The sequence below is a fragment of the Sebastes fasciatus genome, chromosome 15 (assembly GCF_043250625.1).
Source record: "Sebastes fasciatus isolate fSebFas1 chromosome 15, fSebFas1.pri, whole genome shotgun sequence".
NCBI classification, from domain to species: Eukaryota; Metazoa; Chordata; class Actinopteri; order Perciformes; family Sebastidae; genus Sebastes; species Sebastes fasciatus.
The window spans coordinates 19,431,535-19,455,555 of NC_133809.1; the positions used below are offsets into that span (position 1 = coordinate 19,431,535).

A 24,021-nucleotide genomic window follows, 5' to 3' on the forward strand; every position below is an offset into this window, starting at 1 on the left:
AACATTCTGGTATCATCTCATTGTAATGCAGCGCAGCGCAGCGAAGGACTGATGTACACCCTCACTTAATGGTGTCTTTACAGCTCATCAGGTCGAACATCATTTGAGACTGCAAAACAGTCATTTTCATTTTCCAAATTCACAGTTAGTCTTTTTCTCAGTGGGTTTATCAGAGCTTTTCTGTTAAAAAAAACAAAACAAAAAAAAAAAGCTGGCTGCGTCTGGAAACAATGTTAATGAGAGCGAACCAAAACAGTAAAGTGCAGTTGCCTGTTGGCCTAAAGTCAAAACAACGAGCAGAAACTCAGTAGAACTGAGGGGAGCTGCTGCTCTCTGTGGGTTTCACTAGCGACACCTTTCACATAGTCATCTGACCATTGTTGATATAAAAATAATGATTAGTGCAGCTTTAAACACATTGCTAGAGAAGTCTAGTTTGAGAGTCAGACTTTTCAGAACAGTCCTTTCTCACAGCTGCGTAATCATGCGATGATACTTTGCCAAAGCGATAAAGTTCATTGTTGTACAAACACGTTTCAAGTCTATGCCAGTTGATGTTCCTATTGTTCTGCATTAATTAAAACCAATGGCTGCCAGGAAGAAATCAAATTAAAAACGTGTGATGTGTTTTGGAAGCCAGACATTCAAAAAGTATGCTCAACAGGCAAAAACAGCTGATCCTCAGCAGGCCAGGAAAATAATAAATAACGGCTAAATTAATCCAGAACGATCACTGTCAAAATGTATTTAAACCAAACAGGTTCAGGTAAACAGGTTTTTATCCTGCGTGGGCGCCACCACAAGACATTTTTCGTGACTCATTCGTGGAGTTAATCCAGGTGACGTCCTGTGATTGGAAGACTCTTTTCACAGCCTCCAGAAGATTGAAAAGCTGCGAGGAGGTGGACTGGTGCCAGGCACACCAGAGGAGACCTGTCCTTGACCCTGTGGCAGAGGCCTCTTAAAAGTTCCTTTTGACCATCCAACTGACTCTTAAAAACACTTCCAGACTGTCCCGAATGACTTTTGCATTGTTATTGCACCCGATTTGACTGTTATCAAGCCATTAAATAGGTGTTATCGGTCAACATAAGCACTATAGATGTGGGTCATTAGGGGCCTACTACGCCTACTACGTTGTAAAAGTGAAAGCGAAACTTAAAAGCAACACGTAACACTGAATGAAACATAACGTTTCGAACGCAAACAAAAAGGCTTCTTTAGGTTTAGGCAACAAAACCTCTAAAGGCTCAGACACACCAATCCGACATCAAAGAACTAGCGGTGACAAAGGCCACCAGTTGCGTCGCCTCACGTTGGCTTTGTCTTGGCCAAAAAGTTGCACTCGAACACATCGCAAAGACTACAGCCGACGGCCAACTACCACGTTCTGCGCCTGCATGAGATGAAATAACTCTCCCTACCAGCAGTCTGTATTCGTCTATCAAAAAGGGAAACGAAAAGACCGAGGACTGCAGATACACAAACCGTTGTTATGATACGTACATGAAATAAAGCGGCGTTTGACGACCATTTTCACACCACTCTCACTCACCACTTAGCTTCATTCCAGATGGCCATGTCGTTATTGATGTGTCAGGGCCTTTAGTTAAGTTTAGGGAAAACATTGTGTTTTAGCTTAAAATAACCACGTTTCAAAAGTGAAAGCGAAACTTAACGCTTGCAAACACAAAGACTTCACATTCTTAGTTTCACATGGGATGCGAACGCTGGCCTCCTGGGTTGTGTCCCATCCATCGCCCCCGATTTCCACCCCATACGGAGTTTTATGCTGTCTATACTGCAGCGCCTGACTTCCGCTTCTGCTCCTGTCATAATCACGGTCGCTAGAGGTCGTCATCGTGTTATTTTATACCTTCTTTCGGTGATGTATTATGTGGAAAGATGATAAAACCTAATAGTGGGTGTAGTAGGCCCCTATTGACTCACATCAATAGGGGCTTACTGGTGATTATAGTGACCGAGAATGCCTATTTAATGGCCTGATAACAATCTAATTGGCTGGAATAACGATGCAAAAGTCTCATTCAGGACAGTCCAAAAGAGTTTTAAACCACTCTTTTGTCTACGTTCTTGTGCATACTAAAAATCAGACTGTTAATGAGAGTCAACTAAAATATCTCCAAACTGAGTGTGTGTTCACGTGTGGTTATGAGGGCATGCCCAGACTGGCTGAACTTCATTATATTACTATAATTAGCACACGCAATAGTCACCCTGCTTGTTCTTGATGAAAATTGCACTACATTAAAATAGCGTTTGTTGCCCAAAGCTGTAGGCAAGGTGCCGAATGCTAATTGGGTGAGATGTCTGTCAGGAGTCCTCAGCGGGCTGATGGCTGCAGGCCGTTTACCCAGCAACACCCCAACTCCAAGGTGTTTATTTTGGGCGTATAGCCAGCACCCGCCATGTGGTCCCTCATCCTACACACAGACGATTTAGCATCCCACCATCCACCAGCAAATGATTCGCTCTCACATACACACCCTATTGCATGAATCTGGCATTAAATCACACAAGCCCTGCTGAAGTCCCCATTTGGGTAAACCATGCTGTGTTTGGCCTGAAGCGAGTCTTTCCATATACTTTCCGCTTAACCAGTTTGTGTAGATGATGCTTGAGTATGCAGCACTGTTGTTGTGAATATGGCACGCTGGCAAATGTAAATCAGTAAGCACAGTAGAGGTTCCTTGTTGTTCATCAGTGGGATCAGCCCATTTCAATATCCTTAAATAATTAATTGATACATATAACGTAAAGTGTATCCTTGATGAGGAGAGAGATGAGAGAGGGGAGATGAGAGAGCCACTCTTAATGGAAAATAAACACAGATGGCCTCCCCCGACTGCTGAGAAGTCCTGATGCATCGGCTGTCAGAAGTACGGCCTCATACAGCCGGGCCATTGAGTAAATATTAAAAGTGACATCCCTTCAAAAGTTTGAGGATGAACCCAGGCTAATTCATAAAGTGCTCTTTGATGGTTTTGAAGTGCCATACTTGTCTTTTTAGGAGTCTCAGTCAAGCATGAATCTTTCATTTCCATCCTAAATAATGTGCCATGGTTTATTGATGAGATTCACTTTCCTGTGGTGCTGTGTGCTAATTGGTCCAAGTTGCACTAAGCTCCCAGGTTGAGTGCTAAGAGAATAAAGCCAAGGTAGCTACTTTGGATAACTTACACAGGTTGTACTTCTGAAGGTCTTGCATGGCATTGTAAGCGTAGAAAGCTTTGTCAGACTTCTTTAGAAGTAGTTCAAAGCAAACTGACGCTAACACATTGTGCATATATCAGTGGCAGCAGCACATGCTACATGTAAATGACCTTTAGTGTGGTGCAGCATACATTAAAGGGGACATATCATGCTCATTTTCAGGTTTGTACTTTGTACTTTGTATTTTGAACATGTTAACATGCACATTATTTTTCTCATACTGTCTGTCTGAATATACCTGTATTCACCCTCTGTGTGAAACGCTCCGTTTTAGCGCCTGTCTCTTTAAGACCCCCTCCAAAAAAAAGCCCAGTCTTCTCTGATTGGCTTGCGAGAAAAATATGGTGCACCTTTGCAAATTTAGATCTCAAGCTGTGGGCGATATATTCTAATGAGCCTGTATGTGACATAGGAAGGGGAGCCAAATCTGAATGCCTTGTTGAATGATGTGTTTTCTGAACGAGACAGCCCTCAAAAAAGTGAGGGTGCGTTCCAAATCGCACACTTTTTCTTTTTACTTCTAGTACATACTGCAGCTGCACTTACAAAGTAGTGTTGCATGCAGTATGCATACAATTTGGACATATAACTTCGTCATAACATTGCACCTTGATCTTTGACCTTCCCGAACTTTGACCCTCTTGCTCATATATCCGCTGTGCAGAGGATTGTGGGTCAGAATAGTCAGAAAAGCATGCTGGCTCGCATACTGCAAAATGCGACTGGATGTAATAGGACATCCTGGTATTTTTGGCATACTGCATTTGACATACTATGTATTGGGATGTACTAAGTCTTTGGTATACTAAACCGTATGGTAGTGTGGGTATTGGAATGCACAGTGACTGGGTTGTCTTATTTTGTGGGTTTGTGGAAAGCAATCCATATACCCAAACGTATGTGCACAAGCACTGAAAAAGGGAGTTTTTCATGATACGTCCCCTTTAATAAACGTTTTTCTTAAAGCTGTGTTATTATTTGTCCTATATTTTACATTATGAAAGCTTCAACTCTTATTTGGAAGGTGTAATGCTACTAGAAGCATACATTCACGGTGTCAGCACAGTAGAAGTGTTATCCAAACAAAAGAAAATAACATATTGTGTTTGTTTAGCACCTGACTGATAAGGGCACAGTGTTTGTCGGTATATAGTTTCATATATATTGTGTTTAGTAGAGATGATATAAAGTCCTTTCATAGTTTTACCAAGTTTCTTTAGGAATTGCCTTATAGAGAGTGGTTGCAGCTGTATTAGCACAGGAGCGGGCTATGTGTAAGTGACTTTTTTTCCTTATATGCATGCACCTTAAATGTGCCCTTGCGCTTACCGCATCTGTTTTATTTATTGCCTAACAAATCCCCCTTATGCAATAAGCTGCAACCTCCCTCAAGTCTAGTTTCATTTAGATATTATTTCTGTTTTGCTGTGGGTTTTCTTTTTTCATTGCATGTGTAGTCTAAACGTTAGGTATTTGAATATTAGTAAAAGGAGTCTGGCATTTTAAACATTTTTACTGACTCAAAATAAATTGTCTTCCTTCTTGTTAACAGCTATTTGTGCCTGTGTTGATGGGAACCCTCTTGCTTTAAAGCAGCAGTAGGTAGAATTACAGCAAATATGAGTTAAAAAAGTTTTTTTTATAAAACGGTCACTATATCCTGACAGTAGTACATGAGACAGGTAATTTGAAAGAAATCATGTTCCTCCAGTGTCCTCCGGGGCTCCTAATGGCATCTGCAAGATTTCACAGACCGAAGGAAAACAACCAATCAGAGCCGAGCTGGAGCCTTGCCGTCTTTGAGCCGACTGTCAATGACTCGCTAACTCCGATCAAACGGTCAAACTAGGCAGCGCTGATCAAATATGAATCAATATTCTGTTACTGTAATGCCTATTTCTCGCCTGAAATGTTTTCAGAAACGTCTTGTAGTGTACTGTTTAGCTGTGAAAAGAGAAAGTTTGTGACCCGGCGGCCATGTTGAGATCAGTTGAGGAAATACCAAGCACCGCCCACCAGCTCTAGCAAACCAAACAGTACACTACAAGATGTTTCTGAAAACATTTCAGGCGAGAAATAAGCATTACAGTTACAGAATATTGATTCATATTTGAATCAGCGCTGCCTCGTTTGACCGTTTGATCTGAGTTCACGAGTGATTGACAGCTACCTCCGTTGAATGAACAGCCAATAGGAACGCTCTCTCTCTGAAATGACCTGTGATTGGCCAAAGTCTCCCGTCAAGGGCTAGATTTTTTAAAGCCTGAAAACAGAGCCGTGAGGAGTTGCAGACGCCTAGTTTTCTCTCAGAACACTTGAATAACAATATGCTGAAAGGTTATTATGGAATTTTTGCCGAATGATGCCAAAAATATTCTGCCTACTGCAGGTTTAAGGCTGAGAAATCAAGTGAGAAATTGAGTCTGAACTCAGTGTACATAATGAGTGTATTCTTTGGGGTGAAAGTTCCAAGTTACCGCAGTTTATCATTTGTCCTGTAACAAGGTCTGGTCGAGCCTTCTGTCACGCTTCTCATAGTGTGTTTGCAGAGCTGTGTGTATTTTTTTTTTATCATTAAAGCTTTTGTGAACCATCAGTTGACTATTTATTCAGTTCGGGATGTTACACGCACACACACACACACCGTCTCTGATCTCAGTGGATGAAAGTCATATTTCCCGTGTGAGACATGTGAGCAAAAAAATGGGCAACCTTACGTGAGTAATGGAGGTCAGTAATGGCTGGCTGTTTGTTTTCAAAGGACTCTCATGGCAGCCCTTGTCCGCCTGTATACACCGGTCGAGGAGAGGGGAGGTCAAAATCGCAGCAGCAGCAGCAGCAGAGCCAGAATAGCTAGTTATTACAAGCTAAATCACTGCTGCTCATTTATCAGCTGCAGACATGTAGTGGCTGGCCATCACCAGCCTCATGGTTGCTGTCGTATTACAATCCCAGTTTTTCATCTGCAGTCAAAAATAACAGAATTAAAAGATTCAGGTGGATAATGCAGCTGCGATTGTATCTTTAATCAATAACTTATTGTTCCATTTATCTCAGAGCAAGATAAGTGTGGCAACATAAAACCCATTTCAGATAACGACAAACTTTAATACTGGCTTTGGACTCTGGTGACAACCGCCTGCCTTGTTTTTATGTGCACAATAACCTAAAGCTGTCTAAGCTAACAGCCTAGCCCTGGGGCGCAAAATTTAATAAAGCAGAGTAAAAAACAACAGTAAATTGCCTTTATAAGCTCGTGTCATGTGGAAATTACCTGTGGAACGCACTTCGGGCTTCCACGCAGGATCAAATGACATTATTGTATCTGTTTTCCCTTTTCAGTGCTGTCTAGAGCAAAATTATATAATCGCACGCGTCTTTATTAACCTCAGGGCAGCCGAGAGATATAGAGGTACTTGTGCCATGTGTTCCACTCTGTGCTCAGGCTGCCAGCTACAACAGCCTCTCTTCGGACATCACTCACTGAGCCTCAGGCAGTAAAGCAACTGCAAGTCCTTTACAAAATCATTTTTGCAGATGTTTGAAATCTGTAAAAGAATTCAAACCAAAGGTGCAACATTGGTATTTAGTATTTTGAATCATGGCAGCCGTAGCTCCCGACTACTTCCGACACCAGCCTGTAGGCCTACATCAAAGGCTGCTGCTGTCCACCTGATCTCATCACGCAGCTAAATAGAGCGTAAAATAGCAGAAATGGTTAGTAATATGACACGATTAATATACCAAGTTTTGCTAACTAATATCAAAGAGTATAGAAGCAAAGAAACGAAACTCCAGTGTTTTTTTGACAACAGCAACTGCCGCCATTTTGGACTGAAAACGCTTATTATATTTATGATATTTAATTAATCAACACAGGCCATTTCGGAAGAATATGACAACAGAATAGAAATATTTTTGTTTTACTTTTGTACAGCACTTTTTAGGCGGACGTTTTACTGGCGTTCGGTAGTCGTTTTCAGCTAGGCTGCTGCTGTTGCAATTGACTTACACTTCTTGGCAATTATACGTTCTTTGCTGACATCATAGATTATTAGTTTATTGTCCCTAGATGGTTTCTGTGGTTGCCATGGTCACACCACGAGCAAGTTGAAAAGTTTTATCATCATAAACTCTGAGTCAAATATTGTTTTGAATTTCGCCATGAATCACACATATGATGTTTGGTACATTTAAAAGATAATTTTGCAAGTCAAGAAAGTCTCAGTTTGTTGAAAAACTGTTGTAGTATCAGACTGTGAAAATACGTTCGAGACGAGAGATGTAGTTCACTGAGCATTTTCACGCAAAACTAAATGATACTACGACAAACCTACGACACACTGCCTCTTTTCTTGATTTGCAAAATTATCTTTTAAATTGACAAACATCATATGTGTGATTCGTGGCCCAATTCAAACAGGAACAAAAAAATATTTGTCTCTCTCCGTTGACTAACGTTCACATTTTTTCCGAAATAAGCTCCCATGGGGTCCACCGGAAGGGGCGGGACTTAGGCTCTCTATTGGAGCACTGAATAAAGTTGACACCAGCTCAACTTTATTTGTAGCGTGTCAAGTGTCGGGCGTCAGTTTGTAGCATCATGTCACCGGCTTCCATTGAAAATGACTTGTAACCTGCTGTTGTGTCGCTCGTATTTTGAACACAGCATTAGTCTTGTTATTCAGTTCTGTTTGTGGATTAGTCATATGCTAAGTCTACAACTACCCAAACTTTCTCTGCTCTCTCTCCATGACCTGTACCACCATTATAAGAACACGCAATACCAAAGGGCACTTTTATCCACTGCTATGAGCAGGAGGACTACAGCCATTGACAGAAGGTCACTGCGACATCCATTTCCCTGACTCGCTGGTCTGACGCTCCAGACGACACAAGTTGATTCATCCAAGGAACAGTAAATGGACCATGAAGTGGAAATCCAAACTGCTCAGAAGAATGGAGGGAGAACTTGAAAAGCTTTTGAGAGACTTACCTCTGTGTCCTTCCTCGCCTCCCATTAGTCAGCATCAGTGTCAACCCCATTCATACTCTGCGTTGATAATAACATGTATTATTCATAGATAGGAGGAGCAAGCGAGATTAAATTATACAATCACCGGCTTCATCGTCACAATCAATCATCTGTTTCTGCTCGTGACAAGCGCTATTGCAAATTCTCGTTTTTTATCGCCATTCATTAAGTATGAATCACGCCGGTGTGATCGAACTGTAATTATCTTCATCTGTGTGGAGAGGTTGCATCCTGCTTTTGAAAAACTATATTCAGGAAGCTTCTGGCACTTTGAATGACAACCTGGTGATTGAAAACAAAAGGATAATTACTACACACGTTTCTACTCGTCGACTACAATCTCCAGCACGATTACCTTCATTACAGCCATCCATTTCAGTGCCAGCCATGTTTCCTTTAGGCTTTGTTATCTGGAACAAAACTTTTTTTGAATTGTTTCCTGTGTAGCAGAAATGGTCTTTGGGTGGACACAGCAGATGGAGTTGTGAGATGAGATTAAAGGTAAAATAGTGACATCCTTGACATGCTTCAAGCGCTATGTCTTTCCTCGCCTCACACTTGTTCATTCTCCTCATGTTCTGTCTGATCTTCTGTGTGATGCTCTCATCTTCCTCCCTGTCTGCAGGCTTAAACCCACCTATCTTTGGATTATATCGAAGGGTTGCAGAAAAGTCAAGCTGATCAGGGATCTGGGGTGTACTTGTATCTTTATTTATAGCTATAACAAAGATATACTTTTGTCATTTTGGGAATTATGCTTAATTTCATGCAGAGAGAAACAGTTAGCCTAGCTCTGACACATAACCTACCGTAAAACCTCAACGTTTGAACTTTGTTTTGTCACAGGTTCAATTATGACATGTTACCTCTGACCCTCTGATAGAGCCAGAGCGTTCATCTCGTATCTGTACGTTTATGATTCATAAAGACCCAGGACATGCACAAATCATTTTTGTTCAAGTTGAAACATTTTAAATTTGCACAATTGTATGTTGGCCCCCGACAAATTTCACATTTTGTCATACACGTAGGACAGATTTTGCAGTTTCATATTAAACGTTAAAAGACAAACATGAAAGATGTAGGCATATTGATCTTCTCATCTTACTCACTGCATATAAGAAGTGGACATAGTCACCGTGACGTCACCCATTGGTTTGTGGACTGCTGTTTTGAAGCCTCGAGTTCGGCATTTTGGCCGTCACCATCTTGGGTTTTTGTAACCAGAAGTGACACGAGAGGGCGGAGCTAAGCACAACCGAACGCTGAATAAGAGATTTTCAGGCGACCAAAAAGGTTCTAATTAACTTTCATGAACTGAAAACACACTGTGAAAGACGGAAATGTGGACAACGAACAACACCGTGGTAGCGACCTGTCAATCACAAGGTAGCCACGCCCTGAAGCATACCCTGCTTTATGGTCTATTTGACTCTAAATGGGACCATAATTTACCAAATGAACATCATGCTGTATTGAAGAAGACTTGAAACCATCGATTGATACCATAAACTCATTTACAATGTTAACTGAGGTAATAAATCAAGTGAGAAGTAGGCTCATTTTCTCATAGACTTCTATACAATCAGACTTCTTTTTGCAACCAGAGGAGTACTGCTGGCTGTTAGAAAGAATGCAAGTTCCAGGCACTTTTGCATTGGCTTCACTTCTCAGACCATGAGGCTGCTGTCTGCTCTCAACAAAAAAAGGTAAATAAGCCCATTTTCCAAATTGACGACATGCAAAACAGATCTTCCCTGTTGATCCCTACACATAATATGCGCCTACAAGCCTGGAAATGCCCATTTGCACGCTGCTCTTATTTCTCATTCGTCCTCTCCAGGTTGGCCCGGTGTCAGAGCTGGATCTGCACTTGACGTGTCCCTTGCCGTATCAGCGCAATAGAACACCCGTGGAGTGCATAGCAGTCTGTTCAGCTCGCTTCAACCCTCGCTCTCTCGCTCAGCAGCGCTCACCTCACATCACCGTGCGTCCGCCCTGCTGGCCCTGCAGCATTCAGTTACTCAGCAGCCATGGGCTAAAAGTGCCTCTGTCTGACCTTGAACATGTAACAGATCCCCCCTGGACAAGAACTCTGCAGAAACCCAAGGACAAGACCATTAAACCGGAGACGATGTTCAGGTACGTGTTAGATGATGAAAATATAAAGGAGTTGTTAAATCCATCAGGATTTCAGTACAACAAGAAGGTTTCATTTTCATGTAGAACATTGTTCTACTCTCAAAGTGATGTTCACTCACATAAAACACGGTAGTTCTTGTAGGGGTTCTGTGTGAACATGTCTTAGGAAGATGAATTAAACAGGAGTTGACAGAAGAGGCTCTTTTATCTCCGAGACAATAATGAGTGAAGGGTTTCCCACGCATGCTTTCTAAACCAAAACACGCTGAAAAGTGCCTCAGTGCAGCATGCATGTCCCAGAAAAACAACAGAAGAAACTTCGGCTGTTTTTTCGCCCTCAGACTTCGTCGATTTAAACAACCCAGATCTATCAGTCCCAATCGTTTCACAGCGAGAGGAAGGCCTCAGATGTTGAAGATACCAAACATTGTGGTTGATGTCACTCAAATGGGCTATGAAGCCACATAACACAGACCACATCAGACCTCGAGCCTCCCTATAAGGATCAGTGATGCCAATAGATATTTCTGACTTCTTATGGAAGCTTCCTTGAGGGTGCAATCCTGTTCAATTAGGTGTTACAAGTTCACTGAAAGATGTCACAATTAACTTTTACACCTGCTGGGGACTTTTTAAATTCACACACTGTTCGCCTTTATTCTCCATCCGTCTTGCTCGGTCTCTCTCTGACACACACACACACACAGACACACACACACACACACACACACACACACACACACACACACACACACACACACAAACTCTATTGATGTAGAGTGTGTGCTTCAGGGAGAAACACATCTGTCAAAGAAGTGGCTGCCAGTACTGCAGCGTGTGAACTGAGGACAGAGGGTTTTTATGTTGAGCAATGGAGACGAGCGCTTACTGTACACACACACAGCCACACACCAATTTTAAACACTTTCAGGAAAAAGTGCTTTCCTATTGTAGTGTACAAGGGTTTAGCATCTTTTCAGAGTAAATCTCACCTCTCTGTTTCCATGCTCATAATATGCTCTGCACAGATTTACCCCTGTGTGTTTACTGAAGGTTATTGCCCTCATGATGCTGAATCGGTAATCACTCATTTGTTACTAAGTAAGGGTTAATGTACAGCGAGGCGGGCATCGCCCTGAAAGAGTTTATTTCACAACAATGACCGACTCGCTGTGCATTATCCTGCTTATTACACGGCTACTTACTTCAGAAATCAATAATTTGACACAGAAAATGGTCCTCCAGAGTCCGACATCAGAACTGCGTCCATAGCAACGGTCTGTTATACATAGCAACGGTCGGCTGTAAAGAAATAACACACCGTAGAACGCCGAGATTGACCAATCAGAATCGAGTATTCAACAAAGCCATGTAATAATTGCAGGTTTCTGTACCGTCCGAATACAAGGATGCTTAGAAAGGAATCCCCTAAATTAGAAAAAAAATGTCATACAGTATCTGATTGTTTTAAGTAGTATCACCAATCAATCTTCAATCGTCCAGTCTTGATCACTTGTTTCGTTTTGACAAAACAATCACAACTCCAGGTTTGCTAACTACTTTTTAGCTTTCGTACTTTTTGACCACATCACATCAGTTTTTATCAGCGGATGGATCATTAAAGGAGCTAAATGTGAGGTAAACAGTGCTGGTAAAGCTAACAGTGTGGGTGGGTGCTACGCTTCCACAACGGCGCCGTGAGTCGGGATGGCATTATCAACTGTGATCGCTGTATGAGAGCGGTGCAGAGCAGCGGTTGTGGGCTATTCAGTGGGGCACGCTCACATGCACTACAAGGCACGTGAGGCTGGCCTGGCTATGTAAACAAAGCAAGGAGAAGCTCAGATTACAACACACACAGAGGGAGAGCGACTTCATTCTCTGCTCAGGTAGACATTACTCCTCTATATCTTTACATAACAAATAGTTGTTTGCTGCTATATTAATACTCTGATATCATATAGAGCATCTTTAAAATAAGACTTAAACAAGGTCAAGGGCTGATCTTGAAAATGACCAATTACGTCTCATTTTGTACAGGTGACACACATTTGGTATTTTGTAAATGACACAGACGCAGGTCATCAATTTTGATGACAATTAAGCTATCAGCTGAAGGTAAGCGGCATGCTGTCCTACAAATCAGTAAGACAAAGTGAGATTCAGTTAGCCATTAGAGGCCATCAGAGTTGATTAAGCTTCTTTAATGAAGAGGGAAATTACCCAAATTGCTTCTTCTCCTCCTCTTCATTCCGGGTTTAGCTGCTAAGGTGTTGTTTGTTGTGTGATGTTGCATGAAAGGCTCAAACCCTGACGGGATGCATCAACGGGACAATATGCAGGGACTTGTGACCAGTTGGAGGTTTCTCGGCAGGTCGCCAGCTGAAGGACACAGCACGCGTTGTGACTCAAGCTGCTCTCTCTTTTCTCCCGACCTATCTGTCACTCCACAGCGCTGCACACCAGGAGCTGACAGGCCGGATACAACTTTCAGCTGCATTACATCAGCAATAGGTTATTTGGGAGACTCATGGAGAGAGGGGGGGACAGGGGTTATGCATTACAGCAGGCAAGATTACACCAAAATATATTGCATACTGAATGCAGCACAGATAGGGGGCTAATATCTCCAAATTAGCACTCCAAGTTCATAACAGTCATTTTAAAACAACAGATGTTTACCAAAACAAAAGCAAAACATGTTTTATCCATGTTTTAGAGTCATCTAAATTGTAAAAAGCTATCCACCTGAAGAGGACAGTGGTGGACTGAAGTGTAAAACGCCCCCTGGGTTGTGTCATTCCACCTTAAGCCTCTGGCCATGTGTCTTGTTTTATCACAGCTCTATGGAGATCCAGCCTCTGGAGTCGGCCTGTATGTGTGAAGAGCTGCTGTCAACAAGCTGCCCGCTAAATGTCCCTCTCTCCTTACCGTGTCCCAGGTAACATAATGGAGAAACTGTAGAAAAGCACTTGAATACGTCAGCTTTTTCTCGGGGGAGTTTGTTACCAATCGCACCAGTGGTTGGTATTATTTTCACCTTCAGTGTCCTTGATCGTGTCATCTTGGCAAAATGTGGTCCTGGAGACACCTACTGTAGCGGTACCACAGGGGCAGTTTTAGTCTGTGGACAGATATTGTGACCGCAATAGCATCGCAACCGTGCAAGATGCAGCCACGAAATTTTACAGATCTACAGTTGAGATCAAAATGAAGTTACACTTCGAAGATGGTCGTGGTGCGAGCAAAGGAGCGAAGGGGTCATTGCCCTCCCACACACTTTACGCCACTTGCCCAATTTGGCGTCACAAAACTTAACAGGTGTGTAGTTGAGCAGTCCGTTACACTAAAAGGCGTATGAATGACACAATAATGCGCAAGACATTTAGCTTGCAATAAGAACGCCTTTCTTGCGTTTGTCACTTGTACGCCATGTAGTCTGTACTGACTGCAATGTAAACACATCTGAGTAAATATGCCACGCTTAAAGTTAGTTACGTAGAATAAAAAGTGAGAAAGACCGCTTATGGTGAGCGGAAGGGGAGGTGGAAGAGTCCAACAAACACAGGACTTTCAACCAGGAGACCGGTGTTTTGTTTTGTAAGTTTCCGTAATTATGTTGCGTTGCATTGATTCTGTACATATTTCACTTAGTTAACGTACTTATTTTAAGGCCAACCATGACGTTTTTCCTAAACCTAACTAAGTGGTTTTGTTGCCTCAATCTAGCTGCACACGTTAAGGTAGATTTGGGGCGTACAAATGACACGTGAAAACGTCCGTGTGTATTGTCGTGCTATTTATACGCCTTCCTGTTAGACCGGGTTCAGTTGAGATCAAAATGAAAGCCGAGTTCGAAGATGGGTGTGGTCCGAGCAAGGACGCCCAAAGGGGGTAGGTAGTGCCACTTGCCCGATTTTGCGTCGCGGCTGATGTGATCCCATCTTAGGATGGTCTCTAGTCTAAATTCTCTTGTATTTTTACAGAGCAGAATGTATTTATGGCTTAAGTCTGAATTTAACAACAAGTGAGCAAAAAAACAAAAAACAAAACCTCATCAGAAACCTCTCTATGTTGTGCCTGTGCAGGATGTATAACACAAAACCGTCTATTTTGTGCATTACATTAACATATCTCAGGCTTGTTTGGTATGTTGGAGACAGAATTGAATATTGACACGATACTTCAAAGTCCAATATTTCTAATATTTGCTGAAACACGACTCATGTGGCACAAGTTCTCTCAACAAGCCATTTGAGCGCAAAATTACAGGCGTAAGCTCATTTTGCTCCCACCAGAGTTAACAAAGTAGAAGTTAATAGGTATAATAGTCTCCAGTTATTTGATGGCTTAATTGTTACCGTTTCATGTTGAGAACGGCCTCCCACAGCTTTCATTATGTCAAATTATTGAGAATGATCATATCCGTGACTTCACACATTGCTTTTCTCCCGTTGCCATAATGGCCACATAATATGCTAAATAAGGCAGCAGCCCCTTTTGCTTGTTAGAGCAAATCATATATCCGAAACTTTAAATTGAGTTTGATATTGCTTTTACGCAGTGCACTCAAAACCATATTAATGTGATATTTACTATCACAGCTTTTGAAGACAATTAGTGATGAATGTGGCTTCTTTAATCTTGCAGTTACTATTCATTTTTGAGACGTCACTTTTTAATTTTAAAACTATAATTTCCTCACAGTGTGCTGGAACCATAAAAACCAGTCACCGTGCTGGAGCTGTTATACAGGAGGCAGAGCTGCTCTCAGCAGCAGGCTGCAGCGCTGTGTGGTGCCTGAGGTGTGGTGACATGATGCGAGCTGACAGGTGGCACCGTGGGTAACAGGGCTAAAACTCCCATCATGGTGCCCGCTGAGGCCCCGTCCTGCTTCTCTGACCAAACCAGAAGTGCACATTTACTCACCCAGTGCTACTGTACCACGCGGTAATGAAAAGCTGCAGGACGGTCACGGTTATGATATAGCTTTGAGGTTTGAGGGGAGTTGAATTAACTTAGAACTAAAGCCAACGGCTGTTTGCACTCAGTAGGTATCTTATTTTGAAAAGATTTGGATTAGCTGCAGAGGCAGATGTTGGCAGATGTCTCAGAGCTTTAAGACTTGAAATAACTCGTCCTGTTATGACGCTGAGGTGAACAGGAAGGAACAGTTTTTAAAAGTTGAAATGTACTTTATGTGGGTGTATTTTGAATATTAAATATGAGTCCCAATGAATAGCAATAAGCATGAATATTTCTTGCATTGATTTATTTTTTCCCATCAAAAGAAATGCACAGATCCGCAAAGCTACTACATACAAATGGCCATACAATAGCAATTACATTTTTTGTTCTTGTTTGAAGGTGTTCAGTAAATTCTGCTGAGTCATTTTTACACTTTGTACCTCGAACGTTTGCAGTTATGCTGCATTCGGCAAAAAAAAAAAAAAATCTGTCAAATCAAACCAGTGCTGTTGAAAAATGAGAAAGTTCAGCCACAAACTACATATCTGGACAGCTACTTGATACCGCTCCAGGAGAATTACTGTACTTACATACAATAAAGAAGAAACTAAAGTTTTGCATAGCTTCATTGTAATGTAGATACAGTACAGTAAGGCACTTCATGAAAAAATTAGGCTTTTTTTTTTTTATCCTACATAATAAACCTTTTTTGCCACTTCATTCTAAAACATCTCAATATGCAAGATCACAACATCTGAAACTTTTCTCACATTATATTTTTTGCGCACTATCATAGTAAATCTACTGAACTCCTCCCCTTTTCTTTTGGCATTAAGTCTCAAGTTCAACATTCTCAAAAATATTGAAGTTGGGTTCTTGTGCATAATATGACTGACACATTGTCCCGTGACCCCACACAACCCAGTGTTTCTCAAAAAGACAAAACAAAAATTGTGCAATGATTTGGGGTTATGTGGAGTAAAAGGCAACACGCTGTCAAAGACGAGTCCCAAAACTTAAAAAAAAGAAAATGTCTGGGCAAGTTACAGGTCGTATCCTCGTAGACTGGCACTGTACCGGCGGTGACGAGGGGACGTCTGACGCGGGTACGAGACGATTCTCTTTTAGAGATAAAAAAGAAATCTTGCCTCGTCTCTCCTCCGGCCAGTCTGAAGCAGTGGTGGGATGACTGTGTGGTGTTGTAGTCCAGCAGCTGTATGTAGGACTACAAGTTCCAGCAGCCCACTTCATATGGATAGAGGTAAAGAGGATGCATCTGCTCTATCCAAGCTGATCTTCGTACTGTTTGCGGAAGCAATCTCCAGCTGGGAAGAAATCCCAGCAGCGCTCCTGGTACATCTTCCACACGTATGACTCCTGGAGTCAGACACGCAGACATGGACATCAAAGCGTTACTCAAAATTATAAGTAACACACCTTTTGGACACAAACTAATGTGTACATGCATACAAAAATATGCTCAGACCAGGGCTGAATGATTTGATATGAAAATTGCAATTTCAAAAAGTGAAATTTACATGTGTTGCTGCAATTTTAATAATTTAAATAATCAACACTGTCTTAATTAGCTGTAGGAAGTCAAAGTTTAAGTTGATGACCATTGACTTTACTGGCAAAAACGACAACTGCCATTATAGTTGTCTTTATAGCAGTTGTTATCAATAATGTCAGCTGTCATATTTATGTCACATTTACTCAGCTGTAGTCAAATAATATTAATTCTGTGAGTTAACAAAACAACAAATAATTAATTGTGGCTGTTGCCTGGTTATTATGCTCACTCTTTAAATGCCTGTGTCAGTACGTTTTTGTAAAAGATGGTTTCTGTATATTTTTTTAATGTTTAAAAAAGTGTGGCAAATCTATATACTCTATTTGAATATAATTGAGGAATGCCTATTTTTACCACAAATGTATTATCCTAATAAATGTGAGCTAAATTGGTCAATTTGTCTACATTAAGAACACAAGATATGTTTGTGATCTTCCTGCGTCACGTGACCCGCCGAGTGCAAAAACGCCATTCGCCTCGGTACCATGGTTTTGCACTCTGCGGCTCACGTTACCGCGGTTTCACAAGCGTGTCGGAGAACTACGGTGGCCTTCAGGTAACTAAAAAAACATTAAAGACTCTCTCTAGAGCCGGTGTTTGGTTTGTCTGTTCTGTGCTACTATATGAACATGGCGGAGCAACATGGTGGACTCGCTCCCTATGTAGATATGAAGGGCTCATTGTAAGCTAACGAAAACACAATTCTTATTTTCAGGTTATTATACACTGATGAAAACATAGTTATGAATATTATATTCCATTTCTGCTAATAGATCCCTGAAATGTTACACTGTTCCTTTAAATCATTCGGCACATACAGACAACGCCACATTATCTCTGACAGCATAATGATTGTAATAATTTCATTACTGTCGGCTGGTTGGAGACTCGTCAGAGAAAAGGTCATTAGTGTGGAGTCATACTGTACCTGGCCAGTGTGCTCTGTCTCGTCCTTGTTGATAAGGTACATCAGGAAAAACCTTTAGAGAAAGCCAGGCCAATGAGACAAAACAAAAATGTCAGATGACAAGCTTTCACATTCTGTCACCTAAATATGTGAGAGTAGAAAACAAAGGTTTAGCTGAGGCACATTTGTTTTCTCCAACATCTTATTAACAGGAAATGGAAATGTCACACTCTGTGTTACTAGAGACAATTTCTGAAGCGTGTGTCAAACACAGTAACGCCATCCCATATCCATCACAGAATCACCTGTTGTTTCCCAAATCAAGTGTAAATGGCAACGGGCCGCTGTATCTCTGTTGGGCATCGCAGTCTGCCAAATCCTGATGAATACTGTATGAGAGCACGCTATCGCAAAACCTATTTCCCAATAAAGTTCATGGCATTAAATAGTAATGAGGCAACATAATGAGGTCGCTCTTATATCCTGCGGCCAGCTGACTGTGAGCGCAAATGGACTGAGACTTTCTATTGTCACGGGCATTACGCAGAAACAGTGGATGAGCGGGGGAGTGCGGGGGAAACACGGAGACAGATGGAAAGAATACCTGAAGGGATCTAGTGTTCTGGATCACTGCGGCTATTAGCGACTTTGGCCCTGACGCTGTGGCAATGTGCTAAAGCCATCAATCACGTGGTTGAATTACAGATTAGAGGCAACGCTTGTTGGTGAGAGATCACGATAACGATTATCACATTTTGCAATAAAACGCTTACACAACACGCTTGGCTGTGGGATACTCACAGGTAGTTGGCCAAATTGTGCTCTTGTAAGGTGTGAGTCTCAAAGCCGTGAGGCGTCGTGTCAAAGTAGTCATTACCGATCCCACAAATGAAACATTTGGTCTGAGGACAGAAAACAAAAAGAGATAATTAGGAGCACCTGCACTCCACTCATTTTACACATAAAGATCAGTTCACTCATCACGGTTAGCTCTACTCAGCCTGGGAAGAGTTGTATCAAGTATTCTGAGCTTTGTATAGACTGAGAAAATAATGATGATAATGATGTCATCAGGGTTATCTGGGCTAACACTCGTACTTTAAACTAAATATTTATTTTCCCCTGTCACTGCAATCTCTTTAAGGACCAAATGGACCGTGCTCTGACCTTCATCTGACTGACTGTTGCTTAAAAGGCTCTGAAGAGAGATGGAGAGCTCCAAAAACAAAAGTAGACCACATGTATAAACTCAAGCTGTCCTGAAAGGAAAGGAATTTCCTTTTCACACAGACAGTGTTAAAGTTAAGGGGCTTTACTCTCTGTAAAATATACCAGACTCAGGATGATATTGTGACAATGTAAGAAAAACGTACACATGCAAAAGATGAATTCCTTCCTCCGTCTTTATCTACGTACAGTGTGTATAGAAATATGCATCATTCTCTTGTTGCAGCGTTACATTTAGTTGTTTTTTAGCGTCTTTTTTATAGCCTAAAACTAGGCTATATGTTAGTGGAGATCATTTTTATGAGCGCGCTCCGCAAGTTATCTGTTATTCAATTATATTTAATGTGTTTAATATGTCTAGGCCTCTACATCTTTATAGGTTTCATATAAGCTATATACAGTAATGCTGTCAGAGTAAATGCAATATGTTGCTGTGGAAATAAAGCTTTGACTGAGGAAAGAAAACGCATTTGGTATTGTTTGATGTAAGCAAAATTCAGTTTTTTTTTTTAATTATGATTAATCCATTCATTGATCGTTAATGTTACCAATGATGGATGAAGGAAAGTGCTTACAATTTGCATATATATATATAGTATATATATATATATATATATATATATATACTGTATATAATACTATATATATATATATATATATACTGTATATAATACTATATATATATATATACAGTATATTAGGGCTGTCAAAGTTAACGCAATAATAACGCGTGAACACTAAGTTGTTTTGAAGCCATTAATTTCTGTAATGCATTAATGCAAATTGCGATTTTTAGGTTGTACCAGGGTCAGTTTTAAAGCTAGAGTGAAACTAAAAAACTTAGGAATCCATTGGTACCAACCATGTCGTACTAGCTTGTCTGGAAGGAGGTTAAATAACGCTCCAAACTTACGCTAAATTTTGGCGAGGAAAATCTGGCATGGCCATTTTCAAAGGGGTCCCTTGACCTCTGACCTCCAGATATGTGAATGAAAATGGGTTCTATTGGTACCAACGAGACTCTCCTTTACAGACATGCCCACTTTATGATAATCACATGAAGTAAAGGGGCAAGTCATAGTCAAGTCAGCACACTGACACACTGACAGCTGTTGTTGCCTGTTGGGCTGCAGTTTGCCATGTTATATTGTTTTATGCTAAATGCGGTACCTGTGAGGGTTTCTGGACATTATTTGTCATTGTTTTGTGTTGTTAATTGATTTCCAGTAATAAATATCTACATACATTTGCATAAAGCAGCATATTTGCCCACTCCCATGTTGATAAGAGTATTAAATACTTGACAAATCTCCCTTTAAGGTACATTTTGAACAGATTTTGAATAGGTTAGCCAGTATGGGTGAGAATTAAATCTCCTCTCACCTCCATGTCCTCTTTGACTTGTTCCTGCTGGTCTCTCAACTCTCCAAAGGCATCAATGATCAAACCTGCAACCACAAAGGAAATGCTGTGAGGACATGATATAAACTGTATCTGTGCAACCACAACCTGACACCCTTCACTTCCTAAAGATACAGTACGGAGCGTAACGTGGATCTACTGCTGTGAGGAAAGGAGCTTACCCTGGATGATGGCCAGGAGGATGACGATGACGAAGAAGAAGAAGGTGATGTCAAACAGGATGCGGTAGAGCTCATAGGGGTCACCAGCTGGGTCCTCGATCTCATCCCCAATACCGCCTCCCGCTCTCACCCCGACGTACATGTGGAACAGGTAACACTGTGGAAACACATGAGGGGGGCTGAGCTCAGACCTGTTGGTGTCTGGGTGTGTCTACAATTCAAAATACATGTGATTAATACTCACAGTCATCATGTCATCACACTTCATGTCTGGCTCGTCCTCATCCTCGCTCTTGTTGTAGAACTTCCTGAAGAAGTTGAAGGCCACCACAGTGTAGAGATAGACCACCACTGCCAGCAGGCCCACTGTCAACACCAGCTGAAGAGAGAAACGCAGACGGCAGTCATTGAAGTGTCACTTCCAACTTCCCGTCTATTTATGTAGTTGGGGTATAAACTAGAAAAAGCCGCCAGCTCCCATTCGTGTTCTATAAAAAGCGGTTAAACCCTCACGAGGAACGCGATGGGATTGCCGGCGGCGAGAGAAGAGCAGGCGGCGAGAAGGGAAAAGTTCAAATGAGTGGAAAGGATAAGAGAGTTTAGCGTAGTAAGCAATCACACACATCCCGTTTATATTTATATAAATTCATGTTTACATCTAACGTAAAACTCCATTAAGATGCTGAGGAACCTAAACAGCAACAACAGTAGAAGCAGCAGTAAACTGCATTAGGGTTGGTGGTGCGATTGATCTGCCCCACAGGCAGCTCGGAGTGTGGGAGGTGTCGGCGATTCCTCGGGGCCTCGCCATTTGGAGATTGAGGTGACATTAAATTTTGATTTGCGCCTCTGGGCAGTTGACATGAGAATCCCCTGCAAGAACCGGCAGTCAGCATCGGGCGTGACATGAAGGCAAAGTGAGCCATTTGAACTCAAATGTCAGAGGATACTGGGTGCATCTAGATTCACATTTACAGTACGCATCCTCACTTCCTCCACTTTTATCTCTTCCTACTGCCTTAGTTCTCACAATTATCTCACAAGTGAGAGATGCAATTATTGGATATAAAGATACAAGTATTGACACAACACAAAATATTTACTAGCTCAACCGAGCATCATTTTCACATCCATTACAACATGCTGCACAGAAGGTGACACAAGGCACCAAGTATGATACCTGCCAACCATGTTCAGGAAGTGTAGAGAAACATATTTCTTAGTTAAAAAGGTGAGAAGGATTACTCAGGGGACCAGACACACACAAACTCTCTCTGGTCAGCGGTACATAACCTCACTGAGATCCTCCAGGGTGACGTTCCTATATGTCCTATACTGTGAATACTAGGAGGAGACTAAATAGAGGGTTTTCTGTTAAGAAAAGGAGATGTGTAACACTGGGTTGTCTTGCTGCTGATGGAGAATTGTTTGAACTGGAAGGTATGAACTCCAACCTGCTTTAGCATGAGCAGTTGGTTGGAAGAATTCAAGGATTTAATGGGATGGAAAGAGCTGCTGCCACATGAAGGCATCTTGATCAGGGCCTAGAGGGATTATGGGATACGGTAAGGGCATATTGGAACTCCTTACCAGATTATGTGTAATGGTGCAACACCCCTGTCTGATATTCCTTTGTTGTTTGCTTTTGTGCAGAAATTGTTTTGCATTCTTTGTATTTGCGAATGTATCGTGTTTGCATGTAATGTATGTGTCTAATGTCCAGTCTGTAAAATAATCTAAAGCAAAATGAGACATAATTGATTTGTTTGTACAGTACTGACAGCAGGCTTGACACCAGTATTACCCAAAATACCATCAGTGGGACAGGAACATGGAAACTGTGATAAAAGTGGCTTGTGGTTGCACATCAGGGAATAATCAGGCTGTGGTTTCAACCCAACCACGACCAACTAACTCTGCAGTGACCCCTGCTGCTCGGAAAGCAAAACTGCACCCTCCTCGTCCTCACCTGTTTGCCGTTATGTGTGACAGAAGAGAGGATGGTGCGGAGGGTTTTGAAGCCCATGGCGATGTCCAGCAGGTGAGCAGCGAAGAAGAAGTTGTTGTAGTGGCCCAGGATGGACATGGTGGTGTACCACACTAGATACAGGAATGACTGGTAGAGAAACAAAATGACAAGTTGATCTGAATCCATCTGTCTGGTCATAATATCATCAATCACCTCACTCTGCCATCCATAAAACCACAAAACAGAGCAATTAATCATCTCAAACTTACATTGTCTGTAAACACCACCCCCAGTTTCCACACGTGGTACTTTGTGTCAATCGAGCTCAACCTGGCAACAAAGAAAAGGTTCATATGAGCGGCTCATATTTTCTATTTGACCTCTATTTAAGCACTTTTAGCCTGACTGCTCTTAAATTATCCGTCTAATTGCTCACCAGGACACCAGTGAAGCCTCCTTGGCAACAGTTTCCTCTGTAGGGTTGAAATCCAGGGCACTTTTATCCATCCCCAGCAGCTCTGCGATCCTCTCGGCTCCATACAGATCTCCATACTTTTTGATCACCTACAAATAGCAGCAGAGCAGAAGTACACAAGTAAATATCACCAGACTGGGTTTATGGTGTGTATGTAGAACAGATTATGCAAGAATTAACCTTACTTTGCGTTTGACAAATTTATCCCAGTAGTTGTTGGGGAAGGAACTGTAACAGCAAAAAAAAAAAAAAATCTGCATTAATCCTTTGTTTATAAAAGATTACGGCTGTGAGTTGGATAGCTACTCTGTAGTCGACTCACGGAGTATTGATGACCAGTCTGTCCCACTGCCCTTTGATGTCGTCGTCTGACGGCTGCTCTGTGATGTAGAGGCCGGCGAACTCCAACTTCCTCGCTATCTCCTTCTCACGTTTGAACACCACCAGGGGCACCTTGGACACAAAGGGAGTTTGGCTGCATCATTAGTGCAGTAAAGGAAATAACATACAGTTACATACATGATGGTGTTTGATGTCAACATGCTGTATATACAGCCTGTCTAAAAGCAACAGGAAGTGCATGAGTGTGTGTGTATGTCAGCGATCACAACATACAAGTGTTCTCACTGAAATATAAAACTCAGACTTAAGTGAAAAAAAGCATTGACGAGATATTTAAAAAAGAAATGTAAAAGAAAATCTTGTAAAATATGTTTATTGTTCCTATTTTTTGCTCAACCAGAAATGCTAAATTAATATTTAGAGCGGGTCATTGTTGTGAAATAAACCCCAACGCGGAGCCCTGGAGGAGTTTCTTTCGCAACAATCGCCCACTACATGTACATTATCCCGCTTATTACACAACTACCTCCATAAGAAATCAAGTCTGACATCAGATCTGTGTCCAT

General features: G+C 41.6%; 1 protein-coding gene across 14 annotated transcripts in view; it reads right to left on the reverse strand.

Annotated features, from left to right (window-relative positions):
- Positions 1-15,676: 15,676 nt before the first annotated feature.
- LOC141783828 (ryanodine receptor 3) overlaps positions 15,677-24,021 on the reverse strand; it is a 121,381-nt gene continuing 113,036 nt past the window's right edge. For all 14 annotated transcript variants that reach the window (XM_074661371.1, XM_074661372.1, XM_074661369.1 and 11 more), the window contains 11 exons: positions 23,436-23,566; positions 23,299-23,341; positions 23,075-23,202; positions 22,908-22,968; positions 22,639-22,785; positions 20,914-21,048; positions 20,670-20,826; positions 20,470-20,534; positions 18,661-18,761; positions 17,881-17,932; positions 15,677-16,756 (listed from right to left, as the gene is read on the reverse strand). In XM_074661371.1, the coding sequence (XP_074517472.1) occupies positions 16,661-16,756; positions 17,881-17,932; positions 18,661-18,761; positions 20,470-20,534; positions 20,670-20,826; positions 20,914-21,048; positions 22,639-22,785; positions 22,908-22,968; positions 23,075-23,202; positions 23,299-23,341; positions 23,436-23,566 (1,116 nt within the window). In that variant the 3' untranslated portion in view covers positions 15,677-16,660. The remainder of the gene's footprint in view (positions 16,757-17,880; positions 17,933-18,660; positions 18,762-20,469; positions 20,535-20,669; positions 20,827-20,913; positions 21,049-22,638; positions 22,786-22,907; positions 22,969-23,074; positions 23,203-23,298; positions 23,342-23,435; positions 23,567-24,021) is intronic.